Here is a 22,098-nt window from a genome sequence, read left to right as displayed (position 1 = left end):
AAAAAAATGACAGTTCATCTTTAGTAAAACAAAGTAAAAATTAGATGTCTAACATAGTGCATAACTGACATACAAAATCATGCCTTATTGCCTTATTGGTAATCCTGGACTAGTGCAGGTGCTACTTTCCACCTACCTCATTATGTTATCAGCTTATTATTAAATAGCATGATTCATCAGAATATGACTATATCACTATTTTATGTGTAATTTTCTCAAATGTGTGTTGCATTGCCTCCATACTATTTTTTAACATGAGTTGTAAGTGTATCTCCTATGTTGAGCTGTGATTTTTGTGGGCTTTCATGGACAATACCATATTAAGGCATCGGTAAGTTTACTTATGGGACCTATTTCTAATTGAATTTTCTATGCTTATGAACATTTGACTTTAATTGCACTGAAAGAGTTCCACTTCAATCTACTATCAAATACCGTATTGTCCCGAATATGTCAGAAAATTTCCCCCAAGGACATAGGATGAATGATAAGCATAGTGAATCGGCCCCAGAAAGATAAATGGGTCATTATTTCAGGGTATGTTGGTACTAATAAGATGGTTTCATCCTGCAAGTTTTATTAAATTCACTATCTATTTCGGTTTTTGAATAAATTTAAAAAACAGTAAAAGGATGTCCAATAACAAGAGAAGTGATCCAGTTTAAAGCTTTCGAATTGGTAACAAAATTGAATGTTCCGCGGTGGGAATTTAAAGAAAGTATTGGCTGGTGTCGGTAATTGTTTGGCATTGAGGAGGCTAACATTACTTGCTCGACACTTGCCAAATGACCACATCTTAAGCCAAATTGGAAATGCTGTTGAGACTCCTGTCCGCTTCAACATGCCAACCAACTGCACAGTAAATGAGAATGGTGCAAAGTCTGTTGTTATCAAAACCACTGGAAACTAAAAAAATTGAGGGTGACTGTAATGCTAAGTGTTTTAGCTGATGGTACAAAACTTTTGACCATTTGTGATTCTGTGAAGAAAAAATTTTCTCAAGGAGAAACTGCATCCAGGAGTTGTAGTTACGTGTCAGACAAGGGCTGGATGACAGATGTTCTCGTGGTAGAATGGTTGGAAAAAGTCTGCAATCTGAGACCTGGAGCAATGCTTCGCAGAAAAGGAATGTTAGTGCTGGATTCGTTCAAGGGACATCTAACTGAGACAGTTAAGAATAAACTAAGCAGGTTTACACTGATCTGGTGATTCCAGAAGGGATGAACAGCCAATTGCAACCCTGTTATAACATTCTCCAAGGGACCAACATAAAAAAATGTTATAAGCAGGAAATCATCTTCACTTTGTAAAAATTACGCGTGGATTGATTAAATTAAAAAGTATAGGTAAAACAACACAAAATACAGGAGTAATACACTAAGTACAGCAATAGAGTGGAAAATTGGTTAATTTTATTTATAGATAATACCTAATAATATGCTAAAGAAAAAAAAATGTTTTGTACGATACAGTTCAGAGTCGAAACAGAAATATTCAACTCTTTTGCAATCACAACACGCGTTTTGTTGGGGTTCCTGTCCACTTGGTTAATAAACTGAATTTTTTCAGCTACAGAATATATTTTCGCTTATATTTATCGGCCATCATAGCCGTACAAAAACCTGAATAAAATTTCAATACAGCGTATTTTAATTAAATACGACCGTGACTACAATAATTAAAAAATAATTACGGCAAAGGTTAACCACAAACAAAAGCCGTGAATATATCCAAAGAACAGTTAACCATCTCAAGGTGTTAAACCTTTGAAACAAAAACCAGCACCATAGACTACAGTAGCACTGTTTCCGACCATGTATCAGTGCACAAAATGCGCATCATAAGTATAAAGGAACAAGTCATAGGCTAACAAGCGCGAACAGGACGCCATATTGATAGTCGATCCGGTGCAAGTTGTGGAGTGCGTGTGTACCACGTCTATGGTGAACTACTCAAATGTAAACATCTGATGTTTGTATATGCGTGCTGTATTTTCTAGCTATGGTTTCGCTCTAAATTATGACTTTGAAGGAAGGGATACTGAAAATTGTGGCAGTTATCAAAGCAAATTTGAACGTTAAAGGCGGGAATGTAGAAATTTTAATATTGTTACAGGCGGGAAATTAAAGCATTGTGATAAATGGAGAAATGACGGGACCATGAAATTATGGTGTTATAGGCGGGAAAATGTTAAAAACGGGAATGTTATAACCGGGTTGTACTATTGAATGTTTGTTAATAAGCCTGTTAAACACACTCTTCGTCAGCTGTACACCGAATGGCTCACTCACTGACACCTCAGAGGCCACCAGTGAGATAACTGCTGGATGGATATTAGCAGCTCGTAGATTCATCAGTCAGAATCCATTATGAGAGCATCTAAGAAGTGTTGTGTTACCAATAATCCTTATGGTGCATAGGATGACATTTTGTGGGAAATTGAAGCCAGCCGAAAAGAAAGTGTAGGAAGTATCAGCTGTAGGAATGACAATAATGATAGTGACTACAAATGTTTACAGTTTCAATTTCAAGTATAAAAATATAAATTATAGAAATTTTTTGGTAATTTTGATGTGTAACTCAAACTTGTAAAATAATTTGGGTAAATATTATGTAATCATGTGACCAGCAGGTTCCCAAGAAGTACATACATTACATTATTTGTTAAGTTAGTAATTTTTTTTAAATTTTTTAATCTACTAAATTTTTTATTCCCAAATGTTGACCTGGAAATCAGTATGTCGACTTGTATATGAGCCATCTTATATTCGTGATAATACGGTATATGCATCCAAACATATGCTTCACAAGCTTGCATTTTACGTATGTACATATTTATTTTTGAGTTTCTTTAATTTTTTGAGGGTTGTTTTGTCCAGAGGTTTACTATATTTTGTGTGTGAATCTCGGTCAAACCTCAAATTATACAGTTTAAAAAAACTGAATTTTATGTAATAATTTTTTTTTCTCTTTAGAATGACATTAAATTTTAAATGTTGAACAGTTTATTAAGCTCGAAATATATAAAAAATATTTCCAATATTCTGACTTGAACTAAATTTCTGAAGTTGTACACAAATTGTGAAATTATGATCAATAAAATAACCTTTCTTAAGTACATACTGATAAATAATTCAATCTGTACAGTGATGTAAACTATTTGTTACACTATGATCAATTGAATTAATAATGTGCGTGAAAAATATTTTCATATTTATTTGCTCCTGTGACATTTAATTTTTTCTAGCTTACTTTCTGGAACACTGTGGGGTTAATAATAAATTAGACACATGTTAAACAATTATTTAAATTATCACCAATCTAAATGAGCAATTTTGGGTGGACCTAGTTATATTTTTGGGGGCCTAATGTTATGCACTAATTTTTCATTTACTTATTCATCTGTGATTTCTAGGATCCACATTGTTTAAAATTTTACATTGTTGTTATTTTAAAACGTTACATAATTTGTTATAGCCAACAGAAAAATGAGGAAGCATGTCGCCTGGGCCAGGCTTCTGGGATATTGTGCTGTGATGGAACATAATCTGTACATATTAAGGAGCAGGAAAATTATATTGGGCATCATCTTAATGTTATCAGAAAACTTAATTCAATAGATGTGTTTTCAGGGGCAAATCCTGTGTCGGTCGAGGGGGGTCATGCATTGTTAATTTAAAAATAAATTGCAATCATTTTTAACGTGAGCTACTGTGGACTGATTCTTTTTTCCAAAAACATATCATAAGGGTTTGCCAAGCCATCCTCTACAAATTTATATGAATTTTCACCTTACAATGAGTTGTATAGATATCTACTGAAAGGTTCCAAAAATTTAATTGTGGAATTCAGTTATATGTGATGCTTCAAAAGTTTATACTTATTTATAAACAGCATTAAATTTATGCTGATATTTACCACTTATATTAAATGCAGTCTTTTTTGGCCTACACATTACACATAGTTCACTCACTGCTTTGAAAATCATTTCACATTACACATAGTTAAGACTTACAAATTATTTAACATTAAAAAACCTTTTTATTTGACTCACAAAAGAAACAAGCCTGTGAATTTCACTCAGTGCAAACCTATCAATTACTTTATCATTTTTGTTGGGAATGTCATGATGAATTCCAAAAGTGCCAGTCCTGTCAAAAACCAATTTCACTCGTTGTTAACCACGTCGAGATCCTTCCAGCGTTGAGGTCCTCTCTGCAGTCGCTACACTCACTGGCAAAGTTGCTAACAATTGAAGTATTGTATTTATTGTAAGGAATATGTCTGTGTCACATCCTTAAAGGGCCTCTGTTACATTATGAAGATTGTTATCTTCATTATTTTGTCCAGCCCATTCATCACACCATAAATATTGACCCAAAAGTGCTTTCCTGACATCCTCCTCATCTTTATACATTAACCCAGAGTACTTGCCACCTTTCTGCGAACGGCTGTATTTTTCATTGCAAGAGTTGTGTGTGGCATTAATTAGAACAAGCTGTAGGCACTTTCTTCAATATCTTGCATGAACATATCGAGTAATGGAACATACAATGTTTGCTGGAAGAATTTCATTGGGTTAGCAGCTGATGTGTTACATCTGTGATTCTTTTTTTAGCAATGCTTCAAACTTTTAGTTCTGTTCCAATTTTTTCAGCAAGATCACTAGCTTCTAAAAGATGTGTAGGAATTCTTGCTCACAGTTTATATGCTTCCCCTTCAAAGTATTTACTGTGTCGCAAAACATTTGCTCTGCCTAAGATCCAGAAATTTCTTCTGCAGTGTTGGAAAAATTATATGTTGTAGAAAGAGTTCCGATTGTCTAATAGAAAAATACTGGTAATTGTATCTCGTGAGCTAGTGACTGAAAAAAAAAATCATGAAAACTCAAATAATTTTTTCTGCTAGTTAAGTTCTTGGGATAAGGTTCTTGATTTCTTCTGTGAATCGCCTTGAATATATTCACAACATATATTTTTTTCATAAAATCGGTCCAGTAGATCCTGAGAAAACAAATCTTCACCAAAAATACTAGTGGTATTTATATTTGTTCCTGGTGCAGTTACAAGGTTGAAATTTGGGGTGAGTTTGTAACCCATCAGACGCAACCTTTGGCCAAAATTTGGAACGAATGCGTGTGGGGGCCGCTCACCCCTACTTATCTGGGTATGGCCTTTGGGCCATCGATAGGGATAGGAATTTTTCGGTCTTTTCAAGTAGCACAAAGCGGTGATTTCAGATTGCTAATTCGGTGGTTTCATGAAGCAGAAATCGGTGAGTTCATAACATAGAAATTGGTGTTTTCAAACAAGGTACAAAAAAAATTGTTTTTACTTAAGTCAAAAAAAGCATTTTTAAAGTGCCAAAATTATTTTCTATCTAATAAGATTATACATATAAGTTTGGAAACCATTTAAATGCTTTGTAATTAACATATTGAAGAGAAAACATCACAGTAAAGTTCTCAACTAAACATTAGTGTTTAGCTATCAAAGTATATCTCACTGAGCAACTCCACACTATCTTGCTTCAAGCGATGACGTTGATCGCTAAGAATGTTGTTGTAGTTTGAGAAGAACCGTTCACAGTCTACATTAGCACATGGCAGCCATACCGACTGTAAAGCAGCTTGTGCAAATTTGGAATTATTAACAGAGACTGCCATGAGAAGCGCAATAATGTCAACCTTTTTTCCTTCACTCAACTTTTGTTAAACTAAAAATTGTAGTTCTTTGTACCCGCACAATAAATCACTTTCACTTAGCTTTGAAAACAAAAACAGTTTTTGCAACTCTTTGGCAATTTGGGGTGCTATTGTTGCGAGGACAATTTGTGGTGGGTCAAAAATTCTTAGTTGTTGGTAAATATCCCGAGCAGGATCGCCTCTCTTCAGTGCCAGAAGCTTGGTCACGCCATGCGAAGCTGCTGTTGTCAAGGTCGAAGTGACTTTTCCTTTAGCGACAGCCTTTACACATGCACTCAGGGTCTCTGCTGTTTTCTCAGCAAAGCTTCCCGTTGCAGAAGCTGAAGAATATGCTCGACTTTACGGAGTTCACTTACAAGCATGGTACTGCAAGGATACGCTGAACCCTCTAGTTTTTTAATCAGTTCAACAGCATCCTTGCAGGTTTCTTTGACAAATACTGCCTGGATTTTCACATTTTGGATGTCGTCTCCTGATGCGCCAACGAAGTACTCAACGCCGGTGTTGCTGACAAATGCAATTTCATCGCTCGTCAAAAATTCCACAACAGCTATGAGGTTGTCTGCAAGGTAGGATACAGATGTATACCAAAAAGACCACCTTGTTAGCACAGGCATGGGAAAAAGTGAAATGTCTTCCCCTGGATATTTTTCATCAAGGAATTGCCTGAACAGGTGTTTCCTCTTGCGAGTATTCAGAAACGCAGATTTCACCTTCCCAACTGCTTTCTGGAGTTCTGGCAGGTACTTGCCAAGCTCATTAATTACTAAATTCAGCTTATGAGCCCAGCACTGCACTACTAGTACATGGTCAGCCATGATGTTCTTTAGAGTGTCGAAACACTTGACCATGTATTTGGCTGAGTCAGAGACAAGTGCTAAGACACTATCAAAGTCTATATTGTACTTTGATAACGAATCTAAAATAGCTCTAGAACAATTATTTGCATTCGTTGCTTCCAGTGTATGGACATCTCCAACTACAATGACAGTTTTGTCGCTGCTTTCAATGATTTTGAACAACACAACAAATACGCAACTGCCTCGAGGATCTGTTGTTTCATCACAGAGAATTACTATTTGTTTGCCTTTAACTGTCTCTCTCACACATGGAATGTCACCAGCACCTGGAATAAATTATTACTATTATCGTAACCACAGTATTTTATTTATATGGGTTTCACTTGGATAATGGAAGAACATTGGTACATGATTTAATAAAATAATCGAACAAATATTTTCATGTGAAAACTAATAAAATACACACATTATGCTACTGCTATAAATTAATAAAGCCAAGTACTATTTTTTTGCAAGTCAATGAGTTATTTAACTTCAGTTGATTTTTATTATGAAATTGCAAGAAACAAGCTGATTAAAATATTTTACACATGTAGCAAGGCAATCAAACTCCTAAAAAAAAAGGTAATTTCATACAACTACAGCAATAATTTGGAAAGTAGATTAAATGTGATGCAAGAGTATAACCAGATAAAGAAGCTTAGAGTCTGTAACACTCCCTTCTCCTTCTTTATAATTCGAAGTTTAAGATACTGTTTCAGTACCTTTCCTACCACCCCTTATTTACACTTTCTACTTTAATGACTTTAAAAACAATTGACAGAAAAATGATGTATCTACGACAAAGCGCATCTTACCATCAATAAACTCATTCAAGAATATTCTTTAAAATTGTCATTTTCCAGTTTGTAGAGAGGTATATTCGCTTTCATAAACGTTTCTGTCACTCGTTTCCCCAGATATTCTGCAGTTTTCTTTTTCCTTTCGCCACTGCTGAAGCACGTAGCGATTGACGTCTGAAGCCTTCCATCAGGACAGCGCTCTTGTTCGGCAGCCACGTCCACGTCTTTGCGTTCCCATGCTGGCAATTACAATGTTTACACATAACGGTCCGGTTATTAGTGCAATAGAAACCGTTCTTCTGAAATTGAAATGCTCAGTCTCTTGCGCTTAATATAATATTCTGAATCTTAAAAATGAAAACACTAGCTATACGAATTCAACAGAATACTACCATAACATTGCAAGTCAATAGAGTGATAAAGCGAGCGCTGTATCGATAGGCAACATAAAAAATTTCGATTATTTACAAGTAAAACGTGGGTAATATTCCGGTTTCAATTTTTTTGGAATAAAACTTAGGCAATATTGCAGGTTTTTTAAAATATGAAGTATACCATATTGTGTCTCCTGATTTTCTTTTTAATTTTCAGATTCTTTATTCGCGTGATAATTTGTACACGTCTGAACCGGAGCAGTTAGAGCATATTTTTCCAGCCAGGTGCTCCTACTGCTTGCCATTAAATATTTTGTGACGGCGGCCGTGATGGAATTAATGTGTTTATTTTGACATGACCATTCACTAGGACGTATAAAATCGGTAACATAGTTTAATCAGTAATTTTTAAAGTTGAGTGACCGATAATGACGATGCTTGCATTATTCCCGTTAGTTTACGAATGTAAAATAATGAAGTTATTGTACATACCTACGCTCGCAGTGTAAAACATGGCTTACCCAAAATGTGTGCTACGAGCTGGACGCAATAAATAAACTACCTGGCACTTAACGTGAAATGTACACTTTAAAAAGTAAGCATTTCTACTATATTTAAACACGACATTAGGTTCAACTATGAAATGTGGAAACTGAATGCCTTGCACAGATAAAATTTGTTTTACCATCATAGGTTATGTTAAGTGCAATTTTCGGATATTTGTTCAATCTCTTCCCACTTTGTTTCCAAGTTTTAGGATCCCATTCACATTTAACGTACGTAATGTTCCGTAGACATACGTAAATTATATTTTTATTAGATACACTATTTCACTATTTGATCTGTATATTCGTGATAAAACTCGGTGATTTCGTGGTAGTTTCGCAAATTTGTCGTGAGCACACGCAAAATAATTTTTTTTTTTTACAGTGGATTTCGCGAATAATTTGCGATCACGAAAATTTCCTATCCCTAGCCATCGATAAGGAATACCATTCTTGGCAGTTTTCATTTTCTTAATGTTCTGGAATGTGTGTGAAAGGTAATTTTACATTGTGATTATGTTCTTTAAATATTCGTAATGAGTCATAATGATTTAAAACATTTTCATGGACAGACACCATTGTTGGTTTCTACTGAATGTCAGGGACAGACAGCGTAAGATGAATACCTAAACACTCACGAAGAACATTCCAAAATCAGCTGCTGTCAAATGTTTAATGCATAGACAGTACAAAGAATTCCATGGAAGGAATTTAATCACAGCAAAATACAAATAAAAGGAATTAAATAAATTACAGTAGAGAAGAACACAGTTGGCTAGTTGGCTGACAACAAGAATGTTGCAACAAGAAAAGTAAATTTTATTTAGTTACTCCATTTTGTCACCACTCTTCTCATATAAAAAAAAAGTTTCATAATTTCGCAAAACATTTTTCAAGTAGTCTGTCATTTTGCTTCCTATTGATGATGGATTGAAATAATTGTTTTTGTTTACTAATGTAGGCTATAAATAATTATTTACTATGATTTATTTTTATTGGGGTCATCCTTACTATATATCTAATGATGAAACTTCTTGTTATTTAATGATGTGTTTAACGCTATTTGTGAATGCATGATAAATAGTATAACAGTTGAACCAAAAACTGTGGTTTGGTCAGATTGTCTGTGTTTGCTGTATCGTGTCTACTACTTGCGTGCATGCAACAGTTTGCATGAGTGTTCACTGCACTTGCAGCCACCAATAATTTCTAGTACAAGCGGGCATGCTATCACGTGAACTTCTCTCGTTCTCATGCTTTTGACTGGCCGCAATGACTTCTGCTTGTTTCTTAATACTTCTGCGACCTTTGTGGTTGTTAAGATTAGTGAGTAAAATATCAGTAGAATTGCTTACATTTATTGTTTTTTTTTTTTTTTTCAGTCCCAATTCATAACTTTTCATATTCTATTGAAATGGGAAAGTAGAAATTTTTATAATTTTAACATATAATTGTCAGGAATACTTAATTTATGTGGGGGAAAACACTAATATTAATAAAGTTATTTATAGTTACATTGTTCTCTGCAATCAGTCTGACATAATGCTGTCTCTCTCTTTAAAAGTTATTATCATTTGCAAAAAATTATAAGTTCTGTGTATGCAATAAAAGGTTTTATAGTAATTTAATATTTGACTTAGGCTCTTCACTCACAGACTTGAGCACTGTCCGGAAAGGGAGCAAATTGTGATCAACAACTGCTTCTATGTGTTTTCAGTATGGTTTATTAACATACCTGTAGAATATAGAATATTAAACTGTCAGATATTGTCAGGCCCACTGAAATATCCAGTTAAATTATAACACTAAATTCTTAAAACTAGTACTCACTCACACATTACAAGATAAAACTATAAATTTTGACATTAAAAAAAATGCTCTTTAATAAAAATAAGTTTTTAGAATAAGGATTTTACCCCTTTGGATGTCATAAACTTAGGACTGGGAGGTTATCCTGGCATATGATCATGCTGGGGAAATTACTGTCCTGTGGAGTAGAGCGTAAGCCCCGTGTGAAAGCTTTACTTAGGTCATTCTTGCTCTCACAACATGCACCTGAGGAATGTTGCTCATTTTTGTAGCCATTGCTCGTAAGTATTTGGTCACATGACCTGATTTTGTATGCAAAAATGGTCATGCTTAGTAAATTAAAGGTCACTTTTTTCTTTTCTGGTTTATTACGAAACCCACAACACCTTTATGGTTTTAACCTTTATGATAAAAAAAATGTGCTGTTGACTTAATTTGAAAATGTAAATTAAGTGTGATTGATACCTTTATGATAAAAAAAATGTGCTGTTGACTTAATTTGAAAATGTAAATTAAGTGTGATTGATAACCAAAATAAATATTGTTAATTGCTGTTATCCACAATACTTTGCTAAAATAATTTTACTGATATTTCAATGTAAACCATTAGCGATAAAGTTGTATGATTTTTAGTATAGTAGTGTGTGCAGCATGTGAGTGCTATATGCTGTGAACTGTGACAGCCGAGTGTGCCGCAGGTGATCCGCGACCAGGCGGACAAGATCTGCGAGATGGCGACGGTGATGGAGCAGGCGGCGGCCATCGACGAGAGCCGCTCCTTCAGCGAGCAGGAGCTCATCTGCCGGCTCACCACCGAGAACAAGGTGCGTCTCCGCGCCTTCTCGCAGTTTCATTTTCAAATTACATTTAGCATAAATCTAAATTCTGTCACAACCCTTTGACTCCATCAGCCTCACTTAAAATTATAAGTTTTCACTGTGTAACTGCATTTAGGTCGCTCGCTACACGCCATTTCCTAACTATTTATACCTGGAAAATGTCTACAAATTTACTTCGCCCATGTATTTACAAAATATTTCTTTATGAAAATCTGTAATTGACAAAAAAAAAAATCAGACATGGTGGGTGAAAAATGTTCAAGTGTGTTGCTCAAGATGTGCTTTCAGCAGCCTTCTACCTCACACCTATCAGCATTATCAGCCTTAAAGCATGCAGCAAGCAAGGGAAACTTTTATATTAATGGAAATTTGAAAATTTTGCTATCATGCTAAATTTTATTTAAGTGCAAATAAACTTTAATGTTTCGGTTTCAACAGCCACCAAAATTAAAAAAGAGGTTTCGTAATAATAAAATGGAGGAACTTTTTTCCTTGATATGCTGCTAATCTAACTAGTGTGTGAATACTTTCTTGTGACAGTGGTTTATGAGCAGTTTTTTTACCGTACAGTTTGTTTCCAAAGTGTGGAGAGGAAGGAGCCTCATGGATTATTGTCGAGACTCGACTCTTACTTTCAAGGGAATTAGGGACATTTTAATCATTTAGTTGTAATGTTTTTCAATGGGCTGTAAGAAAAAAAAATATAAGCAGGAAATATCAATTTAGATTTTTTCACTGTTTGAACCTTTTACCAATTGACTGATCAAATGATATAAACAAATTAAAATTTTAAATCACCGATGGATACACTTAATGCTTGAATGTGCTTAACCAAGCCAACAATTTTTCAACTCTAACGTGCTTCCAGATTTCACTTTATTTGTCTTTAAAGACACACTGCCACATTTCTGTAAAATGATTCATGATTCGTGAAGATGAAGACGAAGATGAAGATGAAAAAAATTTAAATCTAAAAGCACTATTCTGGTCATTGCAAAATAGTTGGCAAACTAAAATAGTGTAGGAATATGTACATACATCTGAAAACACTAGAATGGCATGGAATAGAAGGATTTGTAATAATTTTTTTTATTTGAGATAAAGGTGCCAATAGACACGTAGCTGCGAATGTTATGTACCTTCCATACATGTAGCGCTGGGGGTACCGTATTTACCCAAATTCAAGACTGTGCCTACATTTCACTCTTTAATAAGAGGAAATTTATTTTTGAGTCACATGATTTGAAAATTTGAAGAACTTAAATATTTGTTTTGTAACAAACAAAGTTTCAATATAAAGAAATGAAAATAAATATATTTAAAACAAATCCTGGTGAGTATTGTTTACATTTTTACTAATTTCGTCTTCATTCTCCACTATATTAATATTTTAACATACAACACACCTGAATCTGTAATAAAGTTTATTGTACTGTTTTGTTGGCATTTCTAAACAATTCACTTGAATTAAATGTTTTTGAAAATCAGTACATTTCTTGCTATCTTGCAGGGCTGCCGCTGGTTTCTAACTTAAATCCTGGTCTCAGCCCTAAAAAATCCTGGAAACTTAAAGTCAATATCCAGTAAACAATCCTAGAAACTTAAACTGAAATCCTGTAAAATCATTTGAATGAATAAAATAACCATACACCAAAATTTTAACCAGGAAACTTAGCAAAAATGTATTCGCCTTTGTTACTAAAAGACCGGTAAACTAAAAATAGCCAAATTAAAAATAGACATATTTTTTAAAGCAAACTCTTGAAACAATACAAAAATCCATAAAGTTATTTCTACCCAATGAATTGTTTGTGGTCATGAATATGGCTTGTTTATATTTTCGTTGCTGAGCAATATACGGCGGTTGTGGACTGTTATACTTAGTTGAAATAAATGCTGTCTTTCACAAACCAAATCAATCACTTTTTGAGATTTCTTGCTTTGTTTCTCATCTGAATAGTGGGCTTGAATTCACTCTTTTTCTTCCTAGAAGATATTTGCATCAAAGCATTTAGCATTGGTGACTGCAGAGATGACCGATATGTTGTTTTGATGAGTTTCAATTGGCTGAATGCTCTCTCTACACTCTCATTACTCCGAGGGAGAATCAACATTGCTCGTGCCAACTTTCAGAGAGTTGGAAAATGTGGTTTGCCATTTCTCTCATACTTGGACAGTATATATTTACATTTGCTAAAGCCAATAATAAATACACAACTTTTCACATAATTTCTTAACAAAGAATTTGTCATCTTTCTTCTGTTTCAAACTTGTGTGGTGTTAGAAAGAAGTATGGTCATGCAAAAGCTTTATCGTTAATAGTTTGGCTGGAGTGGTGTCGGGCTGATGCTTCAAGTACGCCATGATGTTCATCACCTGGTGCATAGCGTCTGCATGTGTCGTTCGCTTTCGTGTGATCACTCCCGCCTCGCTGTCTGCTGTAGTTGTGTCTTCTTCTGTCATAGTGCTGTAACCATCGTCATCGTCCTCTTTTAGCCACTCGCTGACGTCTTCCATATCAACGTTTGAGCACCCGCTTATTGTTCCTAACATTTGTAGGTCATCGTCAGCGTACACCAAATCATCGCGTGCTGTTTCATTTGTAGCATAAATAGCAGGCCACAGTTTTTTTTTCCCATGATTTCTTCCAACAGTTTTTTTAATGCAATCCCAAGTGTCAGTAACCATGTAAATAACGTATTTGTAGAGACATGCAGTTTTGGGGTTTATTTTATAGCAAAATTTGTTGTTATTTACTCTTAAAAGTGGTGTTATCATACTTAAAAAGCAGTGTTATTTTTTAAATAGTTTAAGCACTATAGATTAAAAAAATTAAGTTAAGCATACCTTGAAATTTTGGACACATTCTTGCATTGTACAGTTGCACTAGCAGCAGTAATTTACAATCAAATTTACACATCACTTTTTACATACAGTAATTGAAAATATTTTAGTATCTAAACCAGCAAGAATAAATATGAAGTGTCTAAAATAGTGACAAACGCATGGGACAAAATCCTCAAACTTTAGCTCTCGAAAGCAAAAATAGCCATGATAGACAAATTAGCCTCACTTAAATTTGTCCTGCAGTCTGTTAGGACTGTGTTATATGAGGACAAAAATTGTTCACTGTCAATGTTTGCGGAAGGCATCCAGATGGCTTCAAGGCAGCTGGAAGCAAACAATGATTGTGACAGCTTTACTACATTCAATGACTTCACTATATCCACTGAATTGTCTGTTTCCATTTGTTTTGTAACAATGTCCTGAAGCTGACCAAAACCAGCTGTTAATTCTTCAGTGCTTATGGAGTAGAGACTATGGACAGTTTTCAGTTTCTGCACCATTTCTGGGTTTAATTTAGCAAGCAACAAACGTTCCTGACCAAAAATTTGAATTGCTTCAAATCTCTTTCTACTTGGGTCAGTTGTCATGAGAGAGTTCAGTTTGGAAAGGGCTTGTGTTGCTGTTCTTGTGATGGACACTTTAGCTTCAGCAGCTTTAGCAGGGGGCATGTTAGACAAGGCTCTACTGGTTGCCTCAAAATAAATGCCACGAGTGATGTTTTCACATTTTTTTTTTTTATATCTTGCAAGTCCCCATATAGTGAATGGGCAGTTGGATACAAAGAACCTTCAAGTTTCTTTATTAGCTCTACAAGGCTCTTGGCATGCTCTTTCACAAAGACAGCTTGACAAAGAATGAGAGAAATGTCATTTTCTGTGAGTGGACACAGAAACTCAACCCCTGAGTTTTGTGTTGCCTTTAGTTCATCTGTTTTGCAGAAATCAACAATGTCATGTAGTCTGTTGAACCAGGAATTCCATCTAGTAACAACAGGAAGTGGGAACAATGGACGTTTCTCTCCATGCTTTTCTTCAAGAAAGCCTTCTTTTCCTGGTGTTGTTGAACACATTTTTTTATTTTGCTCATAGCATTGTTCAACTCAGGCAACTCTTTCACCCAGACATTGCCAACAAGGTTTAACTTAAGTGCCCAGCACTGGACATGCGTTAACTGGTCTCCAAGGATTACTTCGAGAGTACTAACAGCCTTGGTCATATAACGAGCAGCATCGGTTACTACTGAGAGCACATCACCATACTGTACATTGTACATTTTGAGTGAATCTAAAATTGCCCTCACACAGTTTGTGGCATTAGCAGCTTCAAGAAAGTGAACTCCTGCAACAAATATTTCTGGTTTATCCTGTTGAAGATTCAGAATTCTAAATAAAACAACAAATACACACCTACCCATTTTATCTGTAGTTTCGTCACACAGTATGTCAATTTTTTTGTCCTTTAATGTAGTTTTGGCATCTTCAATTCTGCATTTGGCTATGTCCCCTACATATTTCTCACGGACTGTTCTCGCAAGTGGCAGGTCTCCAGCACCTTCGATGTATTTGTTCAGCCATGCCCTGATATTAGGATCCTCAAGCTTGCCTTTATAAAGGTCTCTGTTGTTTCCTTTATAAATTCCAACTTTTTGTCTTTTTGGACATTATTTTTTGCTGTCTGAAACGCTGAAGATATTGACGACTGGCATTCAGATGTACTAGATGAGCCTTGCAATGAAGAGACACGCTTCTTGTGTTTTTCACTGCCTACATGTTTTTCACATGAGTCTTTCCTATCCCAAGAGATGACAAAAAAGTGTGGTTGAATCACTAGCATAAAGTCTGTGTTGAGAAAATTCAGAGGCTCGCTGTTTTGCAGTTACCGGCACTTTAGGCATTTTAATAGGCCTGTTGTTTTAGCCGAAGTTTAAATTGTACACCTTTAATTTGTTTCACAGACGTTGAAAACTATCTGTAACAAAATTCGACCCATTAATTTTTAACTTGCGCAAAACAGAATGTTACGAATCGTCACCGTGTTTGCATTTTTAATTTGGTATTTGGTTAATAAACATGGACGTAATGGACAAACAACGCTTCGAGAAACAACCTGCTGTAAACTCCGTGATAATCGACTGTCCAGGCGAGCCGAATTTCAAAATACTAGCTGCAGTACCCAGCATTGCCCGCGCTGAACACAGGGTGAAGGGGAACTGTTTAGAGATCAGATGTAGTTAGTAATTATCTTCTTAATTTGAATGTCAAGTGTGCAAAATAATTTATATCACTTTCAGATCCCGACAGACGTTGTTCTGCCAGTTTATAGTTATTTACCTGGTCTGTATGTAATCTAGACTCTATAAAGCTGTGGTTCCCAACCAGTGGTCCGCGGACCATCAGTGGTCCGCGAGAGCTAAAATATGGTCCGTGAAAGATTTCATACTTTGAATGAACGCGCGTCGGTGAACAAAAGCGAGCGCGGCGCGCAGGCGACCGGGGGAAGGGCAAGCAACTGACTAAACATTATGGCGCAAGCCGGTCAGTCAATCGTATGTTTTCTTTTGTTTTGCTCAGCAGTGTTGTGTTTTCGAACAGCATGTGAAACAGATTGGTACTGCGTTTGTGCGCATTTCTTCGTTTTGAATTTAACTTCCCGTTGTGAGAAATTCAACTTTTATTTTTTTTTAAATATATTTTTATTCTTTTGGAAATTATAAGTGTTAATTATTTTCTACATAAGTAGGTATGTGTTCCTGCTTATAAAAATTTATTTTGCAAATATTTACAAAAATTATATATTTCTGGCAAACAAATTATTAAGTTGCTTTATCAAAAAATAATAAGCAGTTTCGTGGATATTATAAAGTGCCAGTTATTCTTTATTGTTGTTTATTGTGCGTTGAAAATCAATTTTGTAATAGTTGTAGTGATTATATTTTCCCACGACATTCTTAGTGCCAAGAATATTACTTTGATAACCATGTCCTATTTGCACGCCAATCCATTAAAAATAATATAACGTTTTCACGAGAACTTTAAAATAAAATTAATAAAAAATGCATTATTTGTTTTTATTAAATCTTAAAATATTACAAAAAATAATTTATTTATAAAATGTAAAAAATGTATACTTCCATGCTTAGAGGTAAAAAAAAGTTATTAAAGGTAAAAAAGTTATTAAAGGTAAAAAGTTATAAAAGGTAAAAAAGTTATTAATATTTAACTCCAGATATGTAATTCATTTAAAAATGACTTGGCACTTTTAGTATAACCGTCATAGAATTAGACAATTTGAGGCTGGCACCAAGAGGGTTAAGGAAAATTTAAGGTACCTACCTACCAATTACGATTAGACAACATTATTTTTTAAATTGTGTAGTAAAGATTTAAGTTTGTAAAAAAATGATAGCGAGGTTAGAATTTTTTGGAAGCCAGTTTATATTTATTTATTTATTTAATGATTTATTTTATGAATTATGAAAAAATTTAGCTATATTATTTTTTATTCTTTTACTTGGCATAAAACATAATATAAGCATAACAGTGTACATTCTATTGCATTTTGGTTTTATTTTCATAAAATGCCACCTAAGAGAAAATATGATAATAGTTACATTAAATTTGGATTTACTTCGATAGAAAGTAATGGAGAAATATAACCAGAATGTGTTATATGCGCAACTGTTCTGGCGAACGAAGCCTTGAAGCCAGCGAAATTAAAACGTCACCTAGAAACGATTCATCCAAATTTTTCTGACCGACCACCAGAGTTCTTTCAAGGAAAATTGGAGAATTAAAAAAAAAAAAAAAATCAAACTCGGGCCTAGTGGTACAAGATATGCATCATCTGAAAAAAACATTAGTAGCATCGTTTAATATATCGAAATTAATAGCACAATCAAAAAAGACTCACACAATAGGTGAAACTCTTGTGAAACCTTGTTTGATCAAAGCCGTCGAAGAAGTTTTAGGGTTAGAAGAAAAAAAAAAATACAAGCTATACCTTTGTCGAACAACACGGTGTAAGCTAGAATTGAACTCATGTCAAATGATATCGAGGAGAAACTTGTTTCAAAAATTAAAATGTCGCCATTCTTCGCTTTGCAGTGCGATGAATCTACTGACATTTCTAATTGTGCACAGTTACTTGTTTTTGTCCGCTTTTTAGACGACGACAACATAATCAAAGAAGAACTGTTGTTTTCTCAGGAACTGGGAATGACATCAAGAGGTATCGACGTCATGAATAGGAACTGGATATTTCCAGAAATATGGCATTATGTGGGAAAAGCTAGTCGGTTTCTGTACGGATGGTGCTCCTGCGATGTTAGGATCACATTCCGGTCTAGTAACGTTAATCAAACAGAGGAATCCGTCAACATTAACATCACATTGTAACCTTCATCGCCAGGTGTTAGTTTCCAAGACTCTTCCTAAATGCCTTAATGATACAATGAAATTGGTCATAAAAGTAGTAAATGTCATTAAAAGCAGTGCCTTAAATTCACGCCTTTTTAAAAAACTGTGCACTGAAATGGACTCAAACCATGAGAACCTCCTCTCTCACACAGAAGTTCGTTGATTGTCGAAAGGCAATATGCTGAAAAGATTATACGAGCTGAGAGGAAAGATTGAGTTGTTTCTAGGTGAGAAAAAAATGGAAGACTTACTAGTACAGTTTTCTGATTTGACATCCCAGATGTATTTGGCATATCTTGTGGATATTTTTACACACTTAAATAAGTTTAACTTGCAAATGCAAGGTTCAGGAAACAGAAAATTAGAAGGCGTTGCAAATATTTTTAATTTTGAAGATAAACTTCGTGCTTTTATTTGCAAACTTAAGTTATGGATTAGTCAAGTTGGCGAGGGCAATTAAAGTGCGTTTGCAACATTGAAGGCACTCCTTGACGACAAAAAGTATGTCATGTTTAGGGAAAGCATACAAAAAATCGCAAATGTCATTTGCAAATGTTGGTTGATGAATTCAACCGTTACTTCCCAAAATATAACAATACAGAAGCTAATGTGGACCAAAAACTGATACGCAACCCTTTTGGCACTAACGCTAGAGAAGTTGCAGAAGAAATCCAAGAATAACTTATTGAATTACAAAATGACAGGAACTGTAAGAACGCGTTTGAATTTGATTCTTTGGAGACGTTTTGGTGTAAGAAAGCAATTTTATATACTAAAATTAGAGAAATCGCTTTGCGCTATCTTATGCTTTTTTCAACAACTTATTTATGCGAACAAGGATTTTCTGCATTACTGATCATTAAAAACAAATCCAGGAATCGACTGAAAGTAAGTGATGATGTGTGTGTAGCTTTGAGCAAAAATATTACCCCAGGAACAGATTATTTTTTAACCTTGTGGTCCCTGCTAATGATCCAGGAACAGATTATTTTTTAACCTTGTGGTCCCTGCTAATGATAATGAAATTAAAGTGGTCCCTGATCAAAAAAAGGTTGGGAACCACTGCTATAAAGCAATATAGAAAAAAAAAACTGAAAAAAAGGGATTACTAATATTTAAAAGATTCCATTATCTAGCTAATGCTCGGCATGCATTGCAATGCCTCATTCAGTTTTGTTTTGTAATATGTTTGAAGTAGTTATACATATACAAATAATCTATCCATGTCTCTAAATATATATTTATTTATATCTACATCTATAGTCCTATATATTTATGTATCTCTCTATCTGTATTTATTTCTTTATATCTACATACAGCGAAACCCCTTATTTACGTTACCGTTATTTACGTTTTCCCGTTATTTGCACTATATTCTTCAGGTCCCGTTTGGTTCCCATATAGTCCAATACAATACTTTCCCGCGAATTACGTCTCAAAAATCGAATCAATCCCGCTATTTACGTCACGTAACAACCATAAACAACCAGAAAATACCGTGGAGCTAGTAGGCAATGAACATTTTAAATAGCAAAATATACATATTTTATAACATGAAAAGTTGCTTTTATTTCTAAACATGTAATAATTTAAGCCTAGGCGTGTAAAAGTACGAGTAATTATAGCAGGAGACAATCTAAAATGCACGAGGGAAAAACGTAAACTCATGAATGTACAAACATGGCTGCTTGTAAGTTCTGATACTGTATTTATGTCACAACTTAGCCGAAATACTGGTACGAGACATAAACTTCACAAGATAAAATGAGCGGTGTCTTGGTAACTGTTTTATACGTCTTTTATAATTTGGGAAGTATTGTACAGTTGACGCCATATTTTTTAAACTAACCATTTATTTCTGGGGATCGTAAATAATTAATTATTGGTACCAAGACATCATGATAATATAAACATAAACTTGAACATGTCACGGCAGCGAGAAAACTGGTGCGTATACCAATAAACTGGTATTATAACTGGATAAAATTGGTACACGGGAGGTGGAGCTTATATTTTTTTCCGCTAAGCTCGCATCTATTGGTTGGCGGCTGATGGCGTCATGAGTCTGGGCGGAGCATAGAGTGCGCATGCGCCGCCGCGTCGTTACAGCAGCTGACCGAGTACAATGACCTTTCTCCGCGTTTGGCGCGCTATTGACGGTAAACATTCATCAATTTGCGGCCTTTTCTTAAAAATTTTTTTACTGTGAGCAATGTGTATGTAGCCCGTATTTGTTATAAACCCTGCCGGTTGCAACTGTATTTATAATTTGGAGAGGCAAATAATCTCCTTGAACAGCCAAAAAAGCAAGCAGAAGAAAATTTCAAATTTATTTTTTAGGAAGTAATCAGAAAAACATTTTGGCTTTCATTCTTTTTTTATTTTTGTCAAATGTGGTAAATTAATAATTGATTAAATACTAAAGTAAAATTTGTTGTTAGTGTGTTTGTACCTGCATTGTAGTATGTGCTATTAAACAAAAGGAAAAAAATTCTAAATAAGGTAAACTGTACTCCTTTTTATACTTTTCCCTTTATTTACACTTTCCCGCTTTTTACACTTTTTTACTTTGTCCCCATGAAAAGTGCAAATAAGGGGTTTTGCTGTATATACCTCACACTATCTCTATGTATTCTATATGAGGGTACTGATTGCTTCGCCTTCGTTGTATCTAACCCCTCCAATGCATTTGATTCTAAATTGGACTTTTAGTAAGGATCCCTAATGTTATTGATAATATAATATAGTCTATAGCCTTCCTCGATAAATGTACTATCCAACACTGAAAGAATTTTTCAAATCGGACCAGTGGTTCCTGAGATTAGTGCGTTCAAACAAACAAACAAACAAACAAACTCTTCAGGTTTATAATATTAGTATAGATATCGAACATACACACGACTTCTTGCTCGCGAGAGTGATCACAACACCATTTTGTTCAAGATCGATACGATCTGTGCTATCAAACGACTTATTTCCGCAACGGAAAACTTGTGTGCTGTGTATTGTTCGTCAACTTGCTATACACTGTGTGCGTAGTTATCTTTGGTTTTTTGTTGTTGCTCACGTTTGTTACTGTATTTACAAATTGAATTGCCGTGTTCGAATGAGAAAATTGTTCTGAATGTTCGCCGAAAACTCAAGGATTTCGCGTTATTATCCCAAATGTGAGAAATTCGCGTTATTCTTAAAAATGTACTCAAATTTGCGTAAAAATTTGTTTTATCGCAATCACGAAATAGGCATGTGTCTACGTATTTGATATTGATTTCAACAAATCACTCTCTTTTTCCCTCCATTTACTGGTTTTTGCTTTCCCTGATGAGACTGAGCATTTTCAATCACTAAAATTGCTTTTTCTGGTAAACTATTTTCTTTCAGGAATTTTTGAACTTCAGGAACAAAGTTATAAAAAAACAGTTTTTAAACAAAAGACTGTCTATCCACACGTGTTTTGTGGTCAGTGAACTACTGGCAACGAATTGTGGTTCACATTTTTTTTACTCCTCTGATTCACTACAATGACAAGAGAAACTTAGATTTTCCTTATGCATTACTACAAGCCATAGCCGATAGTCTTTCTTTTCTTTTCTTGTAGCTCTTAGCTGAATCTTCAAGCTTTGATGCTAATGTTGGAAGCATCCGGTAAAAAAAAACTCAGTTTGGTCAGCATTGGGTGTCAATTCCTCAGATAAAACAAATGGTTCTGCATATCACGAGACAAGCTTTCTCCAGTCACAGTAAATTGGTGGATACTGTGACAGTATTTTCAATGCTCTAGCCAGGTCAGGATTTTGCAACATTTTGTTTAAGCTCAAAGTTTTACGTGCCAAGATTGGCACACCACGTACTCACTAAGCACGATACCACATGAATAGTGCATTGTCTAATGTTGCATTTTTTGATTGTATGTTTGTTTCTCTG

At 34.8% G+C, this 22,098-nt stretch overlaps 1 protein-coding gene across 2 annotated transcripts in view; it reads left to right on the top strand.

Annotated features, from left to right (window-relative positions):
- Positions 1 to 22,098, top strand: part of LOC134536579 (FGFR1 oncogene partner 2 homolog) — a 68,051-nt gene that overhangs the window by 28,292 nt on the left and 17,661 nt on the right. For both annotated transcript variants that reach the window (XM_063376335.1, XM_063376334.1), the window contains exon 4: positions 10,773 to 10,898. In XM_063376335.1, coding sequence (XP_063232405.1) covers positions 10,773 to 10,898 — 126 coding nt within the window. The remainder of the gene's footprint in view (positions 1 to 10,772; positions 10,899 to 22,098) is intronic.

The sequence above is a fragment of the Bacillus rossius genome, chromosome 11 (assembly GCF_032445375.1).
Source record: "Bacillus rossius redtenbacheri isolate Brsri chromosome 11, Brsri_v3, whole genome shotgun sequence".
In the NCBI taxonomy this organism is placed as follows: domain Eukaryota; kingdom Metazoa; phylum Arthropoda; class Insecta; order Phasmatodea; family Bacillidae; genus Bacillus; species Bacillus rossius.
Note: the sequence above shows the minus strand (reverse complement) of the source record. Positions and strands in the feature narration are given on the sequence as shown.